General features: G+C 42.7%; 1 protein-coding gene across 5 annotated transcripts in view; it reads left to right on the top strand.

The window, feature by feature from the left end:
• Spire1 (spire type actin nucleation factor 1) overlaps positions 1 to 23,312 on the top strand; it is a 218,781-nt gene that overhangs the window by 171,151 nt on the left and 24,318 nt on the right. For 3 of the 5 annotated variants that reach the window (XM_045143068.1, XM_045143066.1, XM_045143069.1), the window contains 5 exons: positions 882 to 1,046; positions 7,135 to 7,221; positions 9,244 to 9,373; positions 15,204 to 15,245; positions 19,030 to 19,199. In XM_045143068.1, coding sequence (XP_044999003.1) covers positions 882 to 1,046; positions 7,135 to 7,221; positions 9,244 to 9,373; positions 15,204 to 15,245; positions 19,030 to 19,199 — 594 coding nt within the window. The remainder of the gene's footprint in view (positions 1 to 881; positions 1,047 to 7,134; positions 7,222 to 9,243; positions 9,374 to 15,203; positions 15,246 to 19,029; positions 19,200 to 23,312) is intronic. The other 2 variants (XM_045143067.1, XM_045143070.1) reach the window with 1 other exon arrangement.

Consider the following 23,312-nt stretch of genomic DNA (forward strand, 5'->3'; position numbering starts at 1 on the left):
TCCCCCTCCCCCATTCCTCCCTCTTTGTCAAGTAAAAAACAAAAACAAAGCCAAAAAAAAAACAGCCTAAAACAAAAGCCCTTACCTGACTCACCATTCTGCAGGTCAGCTATGGTAGCTCCACTCTTACTCTAAAGGCTTCAAAATCACAAGCAGCGGCAGGCCCATTGAGTACATGAAACCCATTCCCAGGATAAGACTGAGACCCAGGGGAGTGGAGCTACCACAGCTAACGTGCAGAATTGTGAGCTAGGTAAAACTCAAGGACCTGTCCAGGTTTCATAGTCTCCTGACAAAAGAAGCAGGAAGGATGCGCCTGCCATGCTTGCATGGGGTCCTCACACCCACCACTGTTCCACTGACCAAGCAAATCATGTGGCTGAACCCCAAGTCAGGGTTTGGAGAATTTACCCTTTAATGAGTAGTCACAAAGTAATGTATACGAGGCAGATTTGTCTCTTTGTTGTTGTTGTTTTGTTTTGTTTTGTTTTTCCAAGTTAAAGTCTCACTCTAGCCCAGGCTGACCTGGAATTCACTATGTAGTCTCAGGGTAGCCTCAAACTCACTGCAGTCCTCCTATCTCTGCCTCCTGAGTGCTGGGATTAAAGGCGTGCACCACCACACCCAGAATGGGGAGACGTGTCTTACCACAGCAGCAGAGCGAGGCGTCATAGCACATTTCTCCACTGTCAGAGCCCATGGATTCTCAACTGACTACCCATTCTGCAGTACCCAAATAAGATGTAATTTTAAGTGGTCTTTGTTGCGTTTACTCAGTGTTTTGTAATCCAAGCGCTTCCTTTATTATGTATGACTGTAGTTATTGAAAAGAAACTAGTGAATTTACTTACTGATTTCACTCTATCCATGGTTCTTTTCAGGCACGATTTTGGGTTCAAGTGATGAGGGATTTGCGGAATGGAGTAAAACTTAAGAAAGTCCAACAGCGGCAGTACAATCCATTGCCTATTGAATACCAGCTCACCCCTTATGAGATGCTAATGGATGACATTCGGTGCAAAAGATACACCCTGAGAAAAGTGATGGTAAGACAAAGTAAACTATTAATGGACCCACATGGTTATTCTATAACTTATTTGTGGAAAATGGGCTTTTCAATATTTTAAAAATATTTCTGGGCTACAAAGATGGCCCAGTGGATAAGAACACTTACTGCACAACCTGAGTTCAGTCTCATTTTCACATAAAAAGCCAGGCATGGCTGCACACATCTGCACTCCCAGCATTGAGGGATCAGAGACAGGAGAACCACGGGGGCTCACAGGTCAGCCAGTCTAGCTTAAAAAGTGTGAACTCCAGATTCAGTGAGAGACCTTGTCTTAAGAAGGTATACAGAAACACCTGATGTCTTCCTCTAGTCTGTGCATATACACATATACATCACACTAAATACCTCTGTCTTCACATAGTAAATTTGAACTAGCCAGGCATGCTTTAATCCCAGCATTTGGGAGGCAGAGGTAGGTGATTCTAGGTCAGCCTGGGCTACAGCAATTTCCTACCATGAAAAACCAAAAGAAAAAAAAAATTTTGAACTATAACCCAGCTTGGTGGTATACTCCTTTAATCCCAGCACTCATGATTCAGAAATTTGAAGATTGCTGTGCCTGGAACTTACGGAGTGAGTTCCAGGTCAGCTTGGGCTAGAGTGAGACCCTACCTTGAAGAAACAAAATAATAATAACAAAACCATTGCTGCTGCTACTAATACTAATAAATAATAATTTGAACAACTTGTTATTTTCAAGGAAGAAAAGTTATAGACATGTTATTTCATAACCCGAAGCAAAGCTTCATTACCATGATGGCATATAATTCTCAGCCTTCTTAATTTTTCTTTTTAATTTTGAGGTAGGGTTTTGTTCTATCCCAGGCTGACCTGGAATTCACCATGGAGTCTCAGGCTGGCCTGAAACTGTCAGCAGTCCTCCTACTTCTGCCTTCTGAGTGCTGGGATCAAAGGTATGCACCACCACTCCTGTCTAAATTTTTATTTATTTATTTGGGGGTTGTTTTTTAATTTTTTTGTTTGTTTATTTATTTGCCAGCAGAGAGAGAGAGAGACAATGGGTACACCAGGGCTTCTAGCTGCTGCAAATGAACTTCAGATGTGTGTGCCAACCTGTGCACCTGGCTTTACATGGGAACCTGAAGAATAAAACCTCATTTAGGTGTCCCACCTTGTCCTTTCCATGCCTTAAGAGACAAGGCACAGGTGGTCATGATTAGTTCAGGTTTAAGGGACAATAAAAGTCAACTGTGAGGAGTGAAGATATGGTTTACAGAGTAGCAGCAATCACACTTTCATGGAGTCTTCAATTGTCTGTGGTGAAACAGTCCCTTTATTTTTATTTTTTGAGGTAGGGTCTCACTGTAGCCCAAGCTGACCTGGAATTCAGTCTGTAGTCCCAGACTGGCCTCAAACTCAGGGATTCTCCTACCTCTGCCTCTAAGTGCTGGGATTAAAGGCATGCACCACTACATGTGCCTCAAACAAAAATTTTAATACATAACGTGATTCCTTTTGAATATTTAAAACAGCTGCCTTGAACTCTGTTTCCAAAGTAAATTCTTTTTAAAATAGTTTTATTTGCAAGCAGAGAGAGAGAGAGAGAGAGAGAGAGAGAGAGAGCGCAAGAACACACCAAGGAAGGAGAGAGGACACCCTAAGGTCTCTTGTCACTGCAAATGAACTCCACTGGCTTTATGTACTAGGGAACCTAGGCCATCAAGCTTTGCATACAAGTGCTTTTAACCACTTAGCTATCTCTCCAACCCTGAAGTAAATCTTTCAATCAGCTGAATTTGAAAGTAAACAGAAAATGTTGTTTTTGTTGCCATCCATCTGATTCCCAGACCTTAGCAATGCATTGGAAATGCATTACACATTCTTATAACTCAGTGGCACCTTCACTTTGTAGGGTTAGAAGTCAAAATTGAGACATGTTTATTTGCTAATGTTAAATAAAACATTAACAGATTTACCAAAAACATGTGACATGACACATAACCCCTGATCTCTAACACACATACTTTTAAGAAATGTAAAAGGGGGCAGGACATGGTGGTGCACACTTTTAATCCCAGCATTTGGAAGGCAGAGGTAGGAGGATTGCTCTGAGGTTGAGGCCACTCTGAGACTATATAGTGAATTCCAGGTCAGCCTGAGCTAGAGTGAGACCCTACCTCAAAAAACAAAACAACAACAAAAAGAAATGTAAAAGGGGGCTAGAGAGATGGCTTAGTGATTAAGGTGCTTTCCTGTGAAGCCAAAGAACCCAGGTTCAATTCCCCACAGCCCACGTAAGCTAGATGCACAAGGTGGCGCATGCATCTAGAGTTTGTTTACAGTGGCTGAAGGCCTTGACGTGCCCATTCTCTCTCTTTGCCTGTTTCTGAGTGTGTGTGTGTGTGTGTGTGTGTGTGTGTGTGTGTGAGTGTGAAATAAATAAATAAAAATAAAGACAATTGAGTATGTAATCAAAAGAACTGAAAGTAAGGCTCAAAGACATGGTACATCCACATTCAGAAGGTGAAATCAGGGCTGGAGAGATGGCTTAGCAGGTAAGGTGCTTGCCTGCAAAGCCAAAGGACTCTGGTTCAATTTGTCAGGTCCCATGTAAGCCAGATGCACAAGGTGGTGCATGTATCTGGAGTTCGTTTGTAGCCGCTGGAGGCCCTGGAATGCCTGTTCTCTCTCTGTTTCTTTCTCTCTCTCAAATAAATAAGAAATGTAGAAGGGTGACATGGCTCATCAGTTAAAGGCGCTTGCATACAAACTCGGACACCAGGGTTCAATTCCTTAGTACCCACATAAAGTCAGATGCAGCCGGGAGTGGTGGTGCACACCTTTAATCCCAGTGCTCTGGAGGCAGAGGTAGAAGGATCACTCAGAGTTCAAGGCCACCCTGAGACTACATAGTAAATTCCAGATCAGCCTACCTTGAAAAAAAAAAAAAGCCAGGCATGACCACACATGCCTGCGACCCCTCCCCCCCCCCCCCCCCACCACCTCCACCACCAGCCGTCCTTTGGAGGGCAGAGACAAGAGAGTTGTTGGGGCTTGCTAGTCAGCCAGTCTGACCGAAAAAGGCAGCTCCAGATTCAGTGAGACACTCCAGCTCAAGGGAACAATGTAGAGGAGCAGTAGAGAAAGACAGCCAGTGTTCTCTTCTGACCTCTCTCTGCATGTGTGTACACAGGCCATGCGCATCAACAGAGTAAAAAAGTACTATCAAAGGAGCATGAGATTCAAGTACAAGAGTAGATTAATTCAGTTTTACCAGATTTCCAAGGAAATAGTTAATTATTCTTTTTTTTTTTTTTTCGAAGTAGGGTCTCACTCTAGCTCAGGCTGACCTCAAACTCATGGCGATCCTCCTACCTCTGCCTCCAGAGTGCTGGGATTAAAGGCGTGCGCCACCACGCCTGGCCTACCTGCCAGCTTTATGCCTCCAAACCCAACCATCAGTATACCTTGCTCTGCTGCCCACTGCAACATGAAATAAAGCTCAGATTCCTTTTATCCATGACACCAGAAGCCCTGACTGACAGGGAGCATGGAATGACAGGCCCTCAGAGTGAAGATGAAGCTTGACTGGACACAGCATGCAGAAGCAGTTCAGGGTGAGCCGGCTCAAAGTGCTGGCCTGGAAAGCTGGCTTCTGCTTTTGAGTCAGAATAGTGGAGGTGACCTGCCCTGCAGCTAGCTGCATTCCTTTTCCTCAAAAGAAGACCTGATAATAGAGGACTGGGACAGCAGTGAGACACAAACCACCTTGCCATCAGATTGCCACGTGGCAGATCATTTTAGCTTTATTCAGTGGTATCTGAACCTGTTAATCTGCTTCCTGGTGAATTACAATTTGCTGATTCTTCAGTGTTTGTAGTCCCTAATAGGCTCTTTAGTCACCCTGAAGTAAATAGATCAAATCTGTAAGTACTCAGTATTTTTCTTAAGTATTTATTTTGTCTTGTGAATGGTTTAGGCTCAAGTGAAGAGGTCACTGTGTATAAAGTATGTTTGAACATTATGCCAAATACTAGAAAATGTGGAGAAATAATCTAGAATATAAAATTGTTATGGGGTATTGTAAATGTGATTAATGAAATAGGATGCAGTTATGGGTGTGATTGTTCTTTGTTTACAGTTTGTCTCTAGCTTCTTGGGAACTATTTTTGTTGTGTAGTCAAATATATATATATATATTTATTTATTTATATATATATGGTATTTTGTTTCTTTGCTTTTTCAAGGTAGGTCTCACTGGAACCCATGCTAACCTGGGAGTGTGCCACCATGCCTGGCTGAATATTTTATATCTTTTTAGAAAGTATTTCTATAAGTTATATTGAATTTAAAATGTTGGGCTGAATGTGGTAGCATACGCCTTTAATCTCAGCACTTGGGGAAGCAGAAGTAGGAGGATTGCTGTGCAGCCTGGAACTACAGAGTAAATTCTAGGTCAGCCTGGGCTACAGTATGACTCTACCTTGAAAAAAAAAATTTAAAATTTTGGATTAAAAGAAAAAAAAAAAAAAAACAGCCATTGGCAGTCACAAGCTACACAGCAGCTGCTCCTGATGTGTCCCAGGGCACCCCTCGGCCTGAAGAGAGTGCACTAGGAAGGAGATGGTGGGCTTGCGGGGCTCTAGCCTGTTCATCACCGGGAGAAGACTGGGTGTCAGGTGGCAGTGCAGCCTCGGTTTTGTTCAAACAAGATTGGTGTTACCCACCTGTAATCCCAGCATTTGGGAGGTGGAAGCAGGAGGATTAGAAGTTCAAGGTCATACTTCACTATAGAGTTCAAAACCATTATGGAGCTATATGAGACTCTCTCAAAAACAATCCTTCTACTCCCAATTAAAAAAAAAAAAGACTGGAAAACAAATGTGACAAAGGAGCTGTCCTTCTAGGGGGCTCAGAATATGAATTTAAGTCATTTTTTGGTACCTTTCTGGGCATTTTAAAATATTTCCTTAAAAACGTCCAACATAGTAGTTTAAACCCAGAGGCATTCAAGTAGAAGCCACGGTAGGCTGGGACTCTACGGTGGCGCTTGTGCTGCCGGCTCTGTGGATGTATGCAAATACGGTGTTCTCCCCTGAGTTTTAGTTACAGGATGCAAATCATGTCACTAGGTTTTGGTTTTCTATGAGGGTGAAAATAAGTGGGAAAAGGCTTTTCAGAGTATGAAATAATAATAAGCACATGTATTACATATTCAACTCACATCTTTATTTTTTATTTTTTATTATATTTTTTGAGGTAGGGCTTCACTGTAGCTTTGACTAACCTGGAATTCGCTCTGTAGTCTCAGGGTGGGCTCGAATTCATGGCAATCCTCCTGCCTCTGCCTCTGCCTCTGCTTCTGCCTCTGCCTCTGCCTCTACCTCCCCAGTGCTGGGAAGAAAGGTATGCAGCACTACACCCAGCTCCATTCACATCTTAATATTAGAAACGTTATTTTGGAAAAAATGTATCTCATATATAATTTCCTAAAATGATAAATGACCTTTAACCTTGAATTACTTTTTTTTTAGTGTTATGTTTTTCAAGGTAAGGTCTCACTCTAACCCAGGTAGATCTGTAGCTCACTCTGTAGCACCAGGCTGCCCTTACACTCCCAGTGATCCTCCTACCTCAGCTTCCTGAGTGCTGAGATTGAAAGTGTGTACCACCACAGCTAGCCAGATTTTCTTTAATTTCACAGTTATTTTTGCTCTGATCACCCACTCATTTACTTGAATTATGTTTGACTCATTTGAATTATGCTTTTAGTGTTGGGGAGATGGCTCAGTGGTTAAAGGTACTTCTTGGAAAGCCTGCCAGCCTGGCTTCTATTCCCCAGCACCCACGTAAAGCCAGAAGCACAAAGTGGTGCATGCATCTGGAGTCTGTTGCAGTGGCAAGAGGCCCTGGTGCATCCATACTCAGTTTCTCTCTCTGCTCGTAAATAAATAAATAAAATTTCTCTTGTCCAAAACAGTGTGTTTTTACTATAGCAAGATTATATTTCAGCAATTGTGTGAAGTATTTGGGATTATAGTTTTTCTAGAAAATTACAATAATCACTATCCTAATCACGTGATCGACTTTTTCTCTTCTTGTAGGTAAATGGGGACATCCCCCCGCGGCTAAAAAAGAGTGCTCATGAAATCATCCTTGACTTCATCAGATCAAGACCTCCTTTAAACCCAGTAAGTATATAACAGCACACTCCTCTTTAAGAACTTTAAAAAATTTTTAAATATTTTTTATTTTTATTTATATATTTGAGGGAGAGAAAAGGAGCGGGGGGGGGGGGGAGAGAAAGAATGGGCTCGCTAGGGCATCCAGCCGCTGCAAAAGAACTCCAGACACATGTGCTACCTTGTGCATCTCTGGCTTACGTGGGTCCTGGGGAATCAAACCTGAGTCCTTTAGCTTTGCAGGCAAGTGCCTGAACCACTAAGTCATCTCTCCCTCCCTCCGAGAACTTTAGAACCCGGTATGTCACCTAGCACGCTCCTGTGTGCGAGGCAGCAGGATGAGGTGCTGTCCTCTAGGGACTTGTCTCTAGCCCTGTTTTCTAAGTGATTAATCTTCCCCTGAACTTTTTCTCTGAGGTGAATAAAGCCCACTTAGCAGTTACATTCTTACTCTATACAGAGCTGTCTTAAGATTTTTTTTTTTCTCAAAACAACCAGAGTCATGGGTTAAATACTTCCCATAATAACATCTAAAAACTAATACTACACAGTTTCAGGTGTGAGCTGCTTTTCCAACTTTCTTTATACTGCTGCTGCCCACCGGGTCATACCGTCAAGTTGACGTTACTTCACAGTGAATGTGCACACCCTCTTACGAAGTCTTCTGTTGCAAGGTTTTTTCTAGTCATCCTAGATCAGAGTGTTCCAATCTGGTTGGAACATTTACTTCTCCCCTGACCTTCTGGCTGAAAGGCCAATGCCCACTAAACCATCGCAAGTCTGTGTGTATTATTACCAGTGAGGGTAAGGCAGCTTTCTCCCAGTGTATACATCTGTAGCATAATTAATTATCCTTTGACCATCATTTTGAAAGAAGTGAAAGAGTCCCACTAAGGATGAAGTTGGGGAGGCAGGTGTTGGCAGAATATAAGAGGTCAGATGAATGCAGTGTACATAGGAGCTCCACAGAGCTCTAAGCAAGTTAGTTCACCTCTCCATGGAAGGAAGACAATAAGCTAAGAAGGATGTGGTGAATTATTCAGAAATGTAGGCTTCAGCCAATTACCATGGCTCATGCCTATAATCCTCAGAAGTCTGAAGCAGGAGGATTGGCACAAGTTTAAGAATGGCCTGGTCTACAGACCCAGTCTCAACAACAGTAACAACAACAACAACAATAACAACAATTAGTTACCTTTCCAGGTCAGCCTGGACTAGAGTGAAACCCTACCTCTAAAAACAAACAAACAAAAAATTAGTTTCCAGGGCTGGAGAGATGGCTTAGCAGTTAAGTGCTTGCCTAAGGACCCCGGTTCGAGGCTCGGTTCCCCAGGTCCCACGTTAGCCAGATGCACAAGGGGGGCGCATGCGTCTGGAGTTCGTTTGCAGAGGCTGGAAGCCCTGGAGCGCCCATTCTCTCTCTTTCCCTCTATCTGTCTTTTTCTCTGTGTCTGTCGCTCTCAAATAAATAAATAAATAATTTGAAAAAAAATTAGTTTCCAAACAGTGACTTGTAGAGTGTATAACTTTGTTGGAACTGACTGCTTAACATTAGCTGAGCACAGATGACTAAATCATGGAAACCTAGGAATTGCCCTGATGCTTTGGGAATCTTGATATTTAGTGACTTTGAATAGTCATTATTTAGGCTTTTTTTTGAGCAGTGCTACAGTCAATGAAGTCTGTAATTTATAATTCTAAGCAGTATGAATGAACTTTAGTTAAAAACTGTTTAAGGGGCTGGAGAGATAGCTTAGCGGTTAAGTGCTTGCCTGTGAAGCCCAGGGACCCTGGTTCAAGGCTCAATTCCCCAGTACCCACATAAGCCAGATGCACAAGGTGGCACATGCATCTGGAGTTCATTTGCAGTGGCTGGAGGCCCTGATACACCCATTCTCTCCCCCCTGCACACACACACCTCTGCCTGCCTCTCTCTGTCACTCTGAAATAGATAAATAAAAATAAACACAAAAAAAAAACCTGGTTAAGAACAATTACTCTAGTGTCCCACCATTCTGCTCTCTTTTCAAGGCCTCAGCCAGAAAACTGAAGCCAACCCCTCCCCGGCCACGGAGCCTCCATGAAAGAATACTGGAGGAGATTAAAGCGGAGAGAAAGCTGCGGCCTGTCTCACCCGAAGAGATTCGACGGAGCAAATTAGGTGAGTTTCCACTGGGAGACTTGTATTTGTATTTTTACACAGTGCCAAGTGAAGGTAATCTGTGAGACCTCACCCCCTGCCTCTCCCCTGCCCTAGCCTCTCTTGCTCACATATACACTGCACACTTGAAGTTCAAACTGGAAACTTCTGTGACTAGAAATTCTTTCCTGTCTGATGTTGAGCTACAGGACAGCGTCATGTCACGATGGAAAGAGTTCACCCAGTTTCTACTGAGGTTTAGGAGAGTCTCCTCACCTCTGAGCATGACTTTCTTAAGCAGTGGAAATGGGATAGAATTCCTCTTATCTACATTATGGGTTTTTTGTTTGTTTTCTGAGATAGCCATCTCTCCAGCCCAGGTTTCTTTCTTTCTTTTTTTTTTTTTTGAGGTAGAGTCTCACTGGAGCCCAGGCTGACCTGGAATTCACTATGTAGTCTCAGGGTAGCCTTGAACTCACAGCTTACCTCCTACCTCTGTCTCAACGAGTGCTGGGATTAAAGGCGTGTGGCATCATGCCCAGCCCAATAAATTCTTAAAAAAAAAAAAAGCTTTATTTAGTTGCAAGAGAGAATGAGAATGGGTGTGTCATGTCTTCTTGCCACTGCAAACAAACTCCAGTCACATGAGCCACTTTGTGCATCTGGCTTTTTTTTTTTTTTTTTTTTGGCTTTTTGAGGTAAGGTCTCACTCTAGCCCAGGCTGATCTGGAATTCACCATGTAGTCTCAGGGTAGCCCTTGAACTCATGGCGATCCTCCTACCTCTGCCTCCCGAGTGCTGGGATTAAAGGCGTGCACCACCATGCCCGGCTTGCATCTGGCTTTATATAGTGACTAGGAATTGAACCCAGGTAGGAATTGGACCCAGGCTATCAGGCTTTGTAAACAAGCACCTTTATAACCACTTAGCCATCTCTCCAGCCCTTTAACAAGTTGTTAAGTGTACAGTGCATTAATGCTGACTAAGATAACTTATACAGCAGGCACATGGAATTTCTTCATCTTGTTTAACTGAAATCTAAGCCCATGAGTTAGGAACCCCTTATTCTTTCTTTCCCCTAGTCCCTTGCAACCGCCGCGTCAGTTTTTTTGTGTGAATTTGACTGCTTTATATATATCTCTAAATCATCTTCATTCATTTGATGTCTTCCCGCGTCCAGCTTGTTTCACTTAGTGTAGTCCTTCAGGTTCGTCCGTGTTCTCATATGTATAGAATTTCCTTCCTTTACAGACCGGAATATTCTAGCGCCTGTGTATGCTCCATTTTCTTTGCCTGTTCTTCTGTAATTGGATTCTTAGCTTATTTCTACATCTTGGCTACTGTGAACAGTGCATATAGAAATGCTAGTATTGGAGCCTGGGAGTTGGCTCAGCAGGTGAGAGCACTTGCTGTGCCAGCGTGAAGACCTGAGCTCGATCTTCAGCACCCATGTCGACAGTCAGGCATTGGTGTGCATGCTTGTAACCCCAGTGTTGAGGGGGAGACAGGAAGATTGCTGAGGCTCCTTGGCCAACCAGTTTAACCAAAAAACTGGCGAACTCCAGCTTTAGTGAGAGACTCTCTCAAGGAAATAAGGCAGCAGCAGAACAATAAGAAAGGAAACCAACATCTTTCTTTTGCTTCTGTACATACGCATGGACCACGCACAACTGCACACACATGCACACCCCAAAAGCTCTGATACTGCTTCAGGATCATCAGGACAATTTTATTACATGCATCTGGATGCAAGGTTGCTAGATTATGTGGCTCCTAGCTCATGGAGGGCCTGTCCTTCCTTCTTGCTAGAATCCGTACCAGTACCTCAGAAGTCAATTCAGGAAGGCATCATTTGTCTTTAGGTGATAATAAAACCTGCAGAGACAAAGATCCAACAATAAGGGCTCAGAAATGAGATGGTGAGAAAAATTGAAAAAAAAGAAATGACATTTCTTATTATCCTACCTTGATTATATGAAGAAGATTGAAAAAAAGGGGGGGAGCAGAAAGATTCTTAGAGACTTTGCTTTGACTTAAGCCATTTGGAGAATCTTGGAAGTCCTCCTGAACTTAGTTTTTTGTGTTTTTTTTTTTAATTTTAGAGAGAGAGAAAGGGGTGAGGCAGGGGGAGAATGGCGCACCAGGGCCCCTAGCCACTGCAAATGAATTCCATATACATGTGCTACCTTGTGCATCTGGTTTACGTTGGTCATGGGTAATTGAAGCTGGGTCCTTAGGCAAGCGCCTTAACTGCTAAGCCATCTCTTTAGCCCCTGTACTTGGTTTTAAAATGGTGAGGAAAAAACCCACTTTGGGCAGGAAAGGAGTTAGTGCCTACTTGAATATCTGAAGTGCTATGTATCCATGTTGGCTGGAGTTGTTTTTTAGAACAGTGTCAAGAAGTCTGGGCTGGGCTTGGTGATGCATGCCTTTAATCCCAGCACTCAGGAGGCAGAGGTAGGAGAATTGCTGTGAGTTCAAGGCCATCCTGAGGCTACATAGTGAATTCCAGGTCAGCCTGGGCTCAAGTGAGACTCTACCTCGAAAAAAAAGAAAAAGAAAGAAACCTGGGCTGGAGAGATGGCTTAGTGGTTAAGACACTTGCCTGCAAAGCCAAAGGACCCAGGTTCGATACCCCAGGATCCACATAAGCCAGATGTACAAGGTGGTGCATGCATCTGGAGTTCGTTTGCAATGGCTGGAGGCCTTGACACCCCCATTCTCTCTCTCTCTCATAAATAAAATACTTTAATTTTTTTTAATTAAAAGAAATCTGAGTCTAGATCACCACCCACTCTCATACTAACATAAAGAGTTTTAGACTATAGTAACAGTAGGTTGATGAATACCTAAATTCATCAAAGTTTTGTAACAACCTTTTTTGTGTTTTTCTAACGTTGGGTCTCTCTTTAGCCCTGGCTGACCTGGAATTTACTATGTAGTCTCAGGGTGGCCTTGAACTCTTGCCTCTCAAGTGCTAGGATTAGTGGCATGTGCCACCACACATGGCAACAACGTTTTTATTAACAGCTTTATTAAGATATAATTTGTGGGGCTGGAGAGATGGTTTAGTGGATAAAGTACTTGCCTGAAAAGCCTAGTAACCCAGGTTCAACTCCCCAGTACCCACATAAGCCAGATATACAAGTTGACGCATGCATCTGGAGTTCATTTGCAGTGGCCAGGGGCTCTAGCACACCCGTTCTCTCTATCTCAGATAAATAAATTTTACAAATATTTAATTTATGGTGGCTGGAGAGATGGCTTAGTGATTAAGGTTGCTGCAAAGCTAACCACCTGGGTTCACTTTCCCAGTACCCACGTAAAGCTAGATACACGAAGTAGTGCCTGCATCAAGAGTTTATTTGCAGCAGCTGGTGGCTCTGGAATGCCCATTCTCTCTCTTTTTCTCTCTCTCTCCTGTATCTGTCTTTACTTGCAAATAAGTAAATAAAAATGAAACAAAATTAAGATATAGTTGATATCCAGTTTGCACATACCTGTAATCCAGCTACTTAGGCTGAAGCAGAAGAATGGAAAGTTCAAGGTCAACCTGGGTAATTTACTGAAATCATCTCAAAATAAAATTGTGTAAAACTAGCTGTGGATATAGCTTAATGGTAGAGTGCTTGCCTAGCATGTCTAAGGCCCTGGGTTTAATCTCCAGTATCACACACAAAAAAGTGTAACGTATACGATTTATCCACTTAAAGTATATAATTTAATTATTTTATCCCATATAATTTTTTTAAAAAGGTTATTTAGCTGGGTGTGGTGGCACACGCCTTTAATCCCAGCACTTGGGAGGCAGAGGTAGGAGGATTACGACGAGTTCAAGGCCACCCTGAGACTCCATAGTGAATTCCAGGTCAGCCTAGGCTAGAGTGAGACTCTACCTCGAAAACCTGAAAGAAAATAAAAAGGATATTTCAATGTAAAAGAAATAATAATTTTTAATTATTAAATTATTATATTTATTGAGGGAAGTACAGAGCCAAGGAAAAGCACCCACATGGCTAGAGATCCCACCTGGAGGGCCTGGAATAAAAGAGAAAAGAAAGTTCGAGGAGCTCCTGCCATGTGGGGAGCTGAAGGGGATAAAGGAGCCCATGTGGAGAGGAAGGGCTAGGGGCTTTTTTTGAGCCAGCCCAAACTCAGCAGAGGGAACACTCACCTACAGCTGGAAGTTCCCAAGTGGTCAGAGAACCTCAAGAAATAATAATTTTGTAAGCTGGGCGTGGTGGCGCACGCCTTTAATCCCAGCACTTGGGAGGCAGAGGTAAGAGGATTGCTGTGAGTTTGAGGCCACCCTGAGACTCCGTAGTGAATTCCAGGTCAGCCTGGGCTAGAGTGAGACCCTACCTCAAAAAAACCAAAGAAAAGAAAAAAGAAAGAAATAGTAATTTTGTCCTTAAGAACTGAAATTATGGGCTGGAAATGTAACTCAGTTGGTAGAGTGCAGAAAGGCATTGTTTTGATTCCCAGTACTGCATAAACTAGTGAGATGGTGCACATCTGTAATCCAGCACTTGGAAGGAAGGGGCATCAGAAGTTCAAGATCATCTTCAGCTATACAATGAGGCCAAAATGGGCTACATAGGACCCTGCCCCTCATATACACAAAGAAAGAAATGGAAATTAGTATATTTTTATGTGATAAGTGCTATTTCAAACATCTTTTTTGTTTGTTTTTGGAGGTAGGGCCTCACTCTAGCTCTGGCTGACCTGGAATTCACTCTAGTCTCAGGGTGGCCTCCAACTCAGTGACTCTCCTCCTACCTCTCTCTTCCAAGTGCTGGGATTAAAGCAGTGCACCACCACACCCGACTTCTTCGAACATCTTTTTTAGTGTGAAGTCTTTATAACAATCACAGGAAATGGATGCCATTATTCCCATTGCGTAGTTGAAGTAACTTAAGCAAAGGATCACACTGAAGTAAGGAACCAGGAAATTTAACTTGAGATAATTAAACTTAGATAGCCTGGTCTCTTAGCCTAGGTTGCACAGGCTACAGAAGATAGTTACTGACATGTTGTAATGCTGCTAATTCCTGACTGAGGTTTGTGTGTAAGTGTATGCATGTATGGTAGTGTTTGTATGTGTGGGGCACACTGTGTGTGGATGAGCATGCATGAGCATGTTTGTACATATGGGGTTAAGAGGACAACCTCAGGTACCCCCATCCACGTCTTTGAGACAGCGTCGCTCATTGGCCAGGATGGAGCTCATTAAGGCCAGACTGGCTGGCCAGCAAACTATAGGGACCTACCTGTCGCCACATCCCCAGCACTGGAATTACAGGCATGCACCGCCATGCCTGGCATTTTAATAGGTGCTGGAAATTAAACTTGAGTCTTCATGCTTGCAAGGTAAGCACTTTATCAACTAAGCTGTTTCCCCAGCAGCAAAAGGAAAAAAGATTTTTTTTCAAAAAATATTTCACCTTTATTCAAAGAACCAGATTTTCATTGAAGGACACCCATTTTCTGAAATTATAAAAATTTTTTATGTTTCCTAAAATCACGTTTTAAAGCATGATGATTTTTGTCTTGAAAAAGTAAAAACTACTTTGTGGTTCCTTCAAAATGTATCTTTATCATGTTTTCATCCTTAACATGTTCTTTACAATGTCATTTCTCCTATTATTGTTACTGTATGTCTTTGTCATAGACTTGAAACTAAGACTTTCTCATGGTTTTATTATATTTCAGATTCTTACCTCCTAGCATATGAGTAGACTCTTGAGATGTGCCAATAAGGTTTCATTTTATACTCTAACCTCCTTTTTTTTCTTCCCTGTTTGTTCCTAACAACTAAATTGCTTTCCTTTTATTTTTTTTTTTTTTCCAGCAATGCGGCCACTTAGCATGTCTCACAGTTTTGACTTGTCAGGTAAAAAAAAAAAAAAAAAAAGTGCTTTCACACCTGACGTGGGTTGTGTGGTTTCTGTGAAGTACAAGCATCCATCTGCTTGTCCAAACCTGTCAGAAAAGAAAATTGAAAGGCTTTCTTCTAAGCTGTGGTCAGCAACATAAAATATCCTACCTCTTTCAAAAGAATATCATTGAATTATTGAAAGCTTGGGTGAGTCTATAGCCTTTCACGTGCATGTGGTTGTGGAAGAGCTATTGTCCCCTATGTAAAGCTGTGGGTATGACTGCCTGTCGTGTTGAATGGTCATTCCTTCAGGCTTCTAAGAGAGCAGCAGGAGAAAACTTTAAAGAAATAAAGTTTGGATGCGCCCTGTTCTCTACTACATTCGGTTTTATAGATCCTCAGCAAATGGGCAGAAGCCACCTTTGGTATTTCTGTCCTTAGTGGACAGAGCCCACCACACACGGCCCTGCATCCTGGTTACATAAGAGCACCACCAGGTCTTGTCTGTGTGTGTGCAATGCAAGGTAGACCTTTCTGTGTCGTGGGTATAGACAGATAATGATAGAAACACCATGGCTACCTGTGAGCTGTAAAATCAACTCCGTTTTTACAAATGAAATGTTAAGTATGTATGAGCAAATTTTCATAACTTAATTCCTATAAGATTTTGAAAGCTCAGCTGTTTTATTTCAGAACCCATTGTTTTAAACAAAAGTTAAATAAGATGTTGATACAGAATGTTCTTTGAAATGCAAAGGAATGCCTCAAGTTACAAAGAATTGTTGGCATACAAATTCATATTTGAAGAGTCAGGGACTTCTAGCATCATTTTCTAAATTTAATGTTTACTGTCCTCTATGAAACCAGTTCCTATATGTTTTTTAAATTTTCTGTTTAGTTTTATAGATATCATGGCATGATTCTAATATTTTAGTCTTCATTTGCTATTTTTGCTGACCACTGAAGAGCTTTTTCTATTTTCTTTATCATTTGGCTTTTCTTTTTTAATGAACCATTTGCAGAGTGAACCTGCAAAAATTTTAGACTAGACAATCAAAAACATCTTAGACTATGTACTAATCTCCCAAAGCTGGCCATGTATGTTCCATACCGTGATTCCTCTATGTACTAGTATGTTCCCATTGGTTAGATAAGGGAGTGACTAGCAGGCTACCTAAACATACTGTTTACGGACTGGTCTGAATTAGGCACATGAGGCCCATCAAGAGTGTACGTGCTCTCCCACGAGTACAGGTCTCTTGTGCAGCCTTATGTTCTTACGATGGGCTCTGTGTTGAGAAGAGAGCTCTTAGACTCCTTGATCTAGAAGGGCAGCAAAGAATTGTGCTGTCACTGCTGACCATCTGCTGTACTGGTTTGTGCTTTAGTGTGTGTTGTGATGTCCCAGTGTGCTTCCTTGATCATTTCTTGTGTTCCTTTTGTGTTTTTCATTGTTACATTTTGACTGTCAAAATATTCCAAATTATAAGTGGAAAAGATTAATTTGTTCTTGTAAGTTAAATACAAAAGTTGGAGTGTTTTCTTAGTTGGAAAATGAGTCAGTTAAGGAGTAAACATTCTAAACATGTAGTCTGGATAATGACCCTAACTCGAGTGCAGAATAAGATCTAAGACAATGTATTCTGTTGCTGAGGTACCTTTTAGAAACATCTTTTCTTAATGAAAATTCAGTGATCTAGTCAATGTCAATTGAGGTGAACCCAATTTATTTTCCTTTGCACAAATAAAATATTTAATCTGTGTCCCAGTTATATTACTTCTACCTAAATAAGGCAATAGATATATATATATAAGGTTATTAAAGTATTCAATATCATGTGGGTATGCATCTTAGGTTCTGAACCTAAGATACGTGTGTGCATGTTTGTGTGTGTGCATGTTCACGTGTGCGTGAGTGGGTCTGTCCTTGCCTGGCCACCTCATCTGAAGCAGGGATTCTCCCCTGGGTCCTGCTCTGGTGTTCTTTACCTCACTCACCACAGGCGTGCAGGGAATGCTCCTGTCTTCACCTGCCAATCCCTCTTGGTTACACGCTGGAATTATTGAAGGCTGCCACAGCTTTTCGTGCTTCATCCACTGAGCTAACTCCCCAACCCAATATGGAATTTCTAAGCCTATTTCCAAACATTTTACATCTTAAATTATTTTATTTATTAATTTGAGGGGGTGCATCAGGACCTCTAGCCACTGCAAATGAACTCCAAAGGCATTGCCACCTTGTACATCTGGCTTTATATATGGGTACTGGGGAATCAAACCCAGGTCCTTTGACATTGCAGGCAAGTACATTAACTGCTTAACAACAGCCCTACAATATATTTTTTTAAACAGAGTCTTACTGTGTAACCGTGTCTTGGCCTATTTGTAATGTTAGCCTAAACAAGCCTCAAATTGTGTTCCCACACCTGGCTCAAAATAATAAATATTAAATAAGGCACATATCGTAGTAATAAATGATGTTCATGATTATTTCAAGTGATTTCAAGGATGTGCTCATTTGCCAAAGTGCTTGCCTAGTATGCATGAGGACTTGGGCCTGATTCTCAACACTGGGGAGATGAAGGCAGGAGGATCAGAAGTACAAAGTCATCCCTGGTTACATAGAGAGTGTGAAGCCAGTCTGGGAGAGCCTGTATCAGAAAAAGGAAAACACACACACACACACACACACACACACACACACACACACACACTCTCTGAATGTTTCCTGGAACTCTGCCTCTCATCTTCAGACATACAAATGTGCTTTGTTGAAGACAAATACCTTTAGTCACAATGCTGTCCCCTCCTACAAGGAGTACTAATCAAGCCTTCACTTGAATGTGTCACAGGCTCTTTCTCCAACAGCAAGAACCTCGCTGATGGCAACGAGAAGTGATCATGTTGGTCTGCACATTAAATTATGCAGTGCCTGCTGCTTTTATCTTCCTAAATACTCTTTTGTTACAGTTGCCTATTAAACTTAATCCATTTAAGTCTTCATTTGAAATGCTGAAAACAATCCCATTTGCGTGGGAGGATTCCAGGCTAGAGTACCCAACACTGGCATTGACTCTGGCTCATGCCAGTCTGAAGCTCTGAGTCAATCAAAATTGTAGCTTACTTATTAAGTAGAGATAAAAATCAGTTCATACTGGCTAACATTGAGTGTGCACTGCCTATACCAGGCGCAGTATTTTATGTGCAATCATTAACCTGATTAGCCCTCACTACCAGCTGGTGTCTGTTACTACTCGTGATTTACCAAGGAGGACATGGAGGTAAGGTGTCCTGCTCAGAGTCAGACAGCTAGCACTAGAGCTGGCCTTGGAGCCTTCTGCATTTTTCTAGCTGAAGTCTGACTGCTCATTTCTGCTTATCCAGTTGTCTGGAGGATGTCTGTCCTCTCTGAACTCTGAATTCCAAAAGCAAACATGTAATTATTCATGTTAGCATTTCCTTTAATCTGACAATAATGTCTTTAAAAATGGTCTGGCGTGGTGGTGCACACCTTTAATCCCAGCACTTGTGAGGCAGAGGTAGGAGGATCACTGTGAGTTCGAGTCCACCCTAAGACTACATAGCGCCTTCCAGGTCAGCCTGGGCTGGAGCGAGACTCTACCTCAAAAAAACAAAATAATTTAAAAAAAAGTTCTGTATGCACAAGGATGATCACGGAACTAAGCCTCTGTGTTTTATTTATGTGACATGGAAAAGCTCTGTTACCTGGTGTGTACTTCCAATACGAATTACCTTTCTTGGCCCAAGAAAAGGTAAGCTTTTACCTTTCTCCTACTAGATGTCACCCCAGAATCTCCAAAGAATGTTGAAGAGTTATGTCTGGTGAATGGAGGTTTGACATCTCAGACCACAGAAAGCAGTTTGAGTGCTGGCCCACAGGAGCCTGTGCAGCGGAAGAAGCTTCTCAAAGCCCCAACCCTGGCTGAGCTGGACAGCTCTGACTCTGAGGTAAGGCTGCCAGGTGCGGTGCCCTCTGCCCCCACCCCCCACCTGCTCCTTCAGCTGTTGCTTCAGTGCTTCCCACATCAGCAAAGCCAGGATGGAAGTTAATTTGGTTAATAGGAAGGAAGTAAAACAACAGATGGATTACTATTGTAATTGGTACAGACCAATAATGGTGGGTATAGTTTAGGGAATAAATCCTAAAAGTTTTATAGACTGTGGTTTATACAAATATGTATTGACAAAGGGGTTAAATGAGTCCACAATATTAAAACTCACATGACCATTTTTAAATTTTTGTATTGTATTAAGTAGTAACTTTGTATGGACACATCATGTGTGGGAGCCATCATTTTCCTCCTCCCTGCTCCCACTCTGCTGAGGGCCCTCCTCAGTGGGATTGCTGGTGCTCCCCATGGAGTTGTGGGTTATGAGTTGTGAGAGCAGCAGTCAGTCATTGTGTGTGGGGGGGGGGCAGTGCTTCTGGACATTCCCGCCCACTCTGTGGTTCTGGCAATCTTTCTGGCCCTCTTCTGCAAACTTCCCTGAGCCGCGGTGGATGTGTTTCAAGTCTACTTTAGTGTTGAGCCCTCCACAGTTTCTGGGCTCCTGCGCACATTTTGCATGTCCTCAGCGCCTCTGTCACCCTGGCACTGGCTGACAGGCTCACCATGGAAGCAGCGCTCTTGCTCATCTTGCCACTTCCTCTGTGATTTCACCTGGGCCCTGGCTGCTGTGCATGGGCTGGTTCATTCTTGCTGCCTTCTGTTCCCCATGAGCAAGCTTTCCTTGGTAGCCCCCCGCCCCCAGTGAGCAAGCTTTCCCCAGCAGCTACCTGTTCCCCAACTATCCCTTTTGTTTCGAGATGGAGGAAAAGTCAAGGGAAGCATTTTTGTAGATTCTCCTTCCTTTAAAATACATGCAAGGGGCTGAACAGATTGCGTAGTGGTTAAGGTGCTTGCCTGCAAAGCCAGATGACCCAAATCTAATTCCTCAATACCCATCTAATGCCAGATGCACAAAGAGGTGCATGCATCTGGAGTTCATTTGCAGCAGCTGGAGGCCCTGATGCACCTATTCTCTCTCTCTCTCTCTCTCTGTCGCTCTTCTCTTTATCTCTTTATGCTTGCAAATTAATAAATGAGGGCTGGAGAGATGGCTTCATGATTAACGCACAGGCCTGCGAAGCCAAAGGACTCAGGTTCGATTCTCCAGGTCCGCTGTAAGCCAGATGCACATGGTGGTGCATGTGTCTGGAGTTTGTTTGCAGTAACTAGAGGCCCTGGCATGCCCATTCTCTCTCTCTCTTTCACTCTCTCTTCCTCTCTGTCTCTAATAAATAAATAAAAATAAAACTTAAAATGTAGCTGGGCATGGTGGCATACACCTTTAATCCCAGCATTCGGGAGGCAGAGGTAGGAGGATCATTGTGAGTTCAAGGCCACCCTGAGACTACATAGTGAATTCCAGGTCAGCCTGAGCTAGAGTGAGACCCTACCTTGAAAAACAAAACAAAACAAACAAATAAATAAATAAAATAGCGCTGGAGAGATGGCTTAGCAGTTAAGGTGCTTGTCTGCAAAGCCTAAGGACCCAGGTTTGATTCACCAGTACCCACATAAGCCAACTTCACAAGGTGGCACATGCATCTGGAGTTCATTAGCAATGGCTAGAGGCCCTGTTGCACCCATTCTCCCTCCCTCAAATAACTAAAATAAAATACACACAAGCAAATTTAGGATTGTTCGTTCTGTGACATGAATGCCGGTAGACAAGCCCCTAAAAGAAACCGGTAGTTCTCCCTGGACTTCTGCTTTACTTCCTGCTTTCTTGAGCGGGTTGTAGCTCCTCAGCTCTGTGCCTAGACATACCTACAACTAGTCCCCATTCCAGAGTCCTCTTTATGCCTTCAGTGTCAGCAGGTGCCTCGCTTGCTTCTCTTAGGAAGTCTTCCTGATGTTACTAGGGTTCTGCGCTAACCCTCGAACACCTCTGAGTGCTGTTGTCCTGTCACTCTTAGAAGGGCTGGGGTACCTGTCTAGAAGTAGGTGCATGTGGCAGACAGGGAGGGCACTTTGTGTATTTCTGTGTAAGTGGGTCTTGCTGGCCCATAACATGCTCATGTATGTTGTTCTCCTGCCTTCACACATCTTCCTCACACCTCCCGTCCTGACTGCACACCTGGCCTCTGGTGGCTCTGCTGACTCGCCTCGTGAGTCATCTGCTGAGGCTGCACAGTGAGTCAAGTCCAAGTCATGGCTCAAAAATAGAGGGAAGTCTTCCTTCCTCTCCATTCCCCCCTTTCCTCAGTCACTGTTGCAGTCAGGTTCGCATTGCTGGTAGAAATCACCCAACCAAGAGCAGCTTGTGGGGGAAAAAGAGGTTTATTTTGGCTTACAGGCTTGAGGGGAAGCTCCATGATGGCAGGGAGCTTACATCACCCCCTGGCCAACATAAGGTGGACAACAGGAACAGGAAATGTGCCAAACACTGGCATGGGGAAACTGGCTATGACATCCATAAGTCCACCCCCAACAATACACTCCCTCCAAGAGGCGTTAGTTCCCAAATCTCCTTCTGCTGGGAACTTAGCATTCAGAACACCTAGGTTTATGGTGGACACCTGAATCAAACCACCACAGAATCAAAACACCATAGTCACTTCCTCCTTCCCTCCCAGTTGAGGTGGATCTTCCAAACCTTTTCTTAAGCACCAAAACTTTTTCTGGGATGGAGAGATGACTTAGAGGTTAAGACACTTGCCTGCAAAGCCAAAGGACCGAGGTTCAGTTCCCCAGCACTCACGTAAACCAAATGCACACAGTGGTGCATGCATCTGGAGTATGCAGCAGCTGGAGGTCCTGCTGTGCCCATTCTCTCTCTCTCTCTATCTCTTCTCTCTTGAATAAATAAATAAAATACTTTTTAAAAACTTTTTCTTACTCCAGATTTATAGAAGTATAGTGACCATCAACTAAATTTGAAGTGGGGACCAGAGCCTTGCCTGTCCACCATCATCAGCATGCCATCTTTCAAGTCCTCCTCATCATAAAGTTAACCTCACCCAGCCCCTGCTTATTTTTGAATGTACACTATTATAGATCAGATAATCTTATAAAATAGAAGATTAATGAGTTAATTACTGCTTGTTGTTATTATATCAAGAAAGTGCTTTTAACTGTTGAGCCATCTCTCCAGCTCCACAAAATCATTATAGATCACATGTTCTTATGAAATACAATAATGATCTGGGTGTGGTGCACATCATGCCTGTGATCCCAGCAGTTGGTTCAAAATATTCAGCAATATCCTGTAGGTAGTACAGTAAGTACCATGGAAGGAATTTAGCTGTCTTCTGGTTTATGTGTGTGTCCTGCCAAAAAGTAGATTAAATATTTCATAAATGAATATTATACCTCATTTAGGTATATAGTAAGAAAAAAAAATCTCTTCTCTCCTGGGTAGTAGAAACACAAGCTTTACTTGGTACAATGTATCATGATATTTCTGCAAATGTGTACTTTTATCTATTCATTCAACTAATACCTCCTCATTACTTAGTAAGTGACGGGTGTGGTGCTAAGCATACTGCAGCAGGTAACCCAGGGCTACATCTGCCCCCAGTGGAGCTCAGTCTCTTACTTTCATAAGTGTGTCACATATTCCCATGCAATAATACTTATCACTGGTTACGTGCCAAGTAATGTGCTACACACTTTTTATAAGATTGTAACTTTTTAATTTAATTTATTTTTAATTTCTTTGAGAGAGAGAGAGAGAGAGAGAATGAGCACACCAGGGCCTTCAGCCATTGCAAACAAACTCCAGACACATGTTCCCCCTTGTGCATCTGGCTTACGTGGGTCCTAGGGAATCGAACCTGGGTTCTTTGGCTTTGCAGGCAAGCGCCTTAACTGCTAAGCCATTTCTCCAGCCCTGTGTTAAGCATTTTGAATGCATTATCTCAATTCTTCCTAAGGAAAAGGGGATAATGCATCCTCTTCTACACAGCATAAAACTAAGATAAGGAACTTGCTCATTGTCTTGTCACCTTAGTGGGGCAAAGTCATAAACACAGTACTTCATAATTTTGTTTATTTGTTTGTGAGGGAGAATGGG

This window comes from Jaculus jaculus, chromosome 2 (genome assembly GCF_020740685.1).
Source record: "Jaculus jaculus isolate mJacJac1 chromosome 2, mJacJac1.mat.Y.cur, whole genome shotgun sequence".
NCBI classification, from domain to species: domain Eukaryota; kingdom Metazoa; phylum Chordata; class Mammalia; order Rodentia; family Dipodidae; genus Jaculus; species Jaculus jaculus.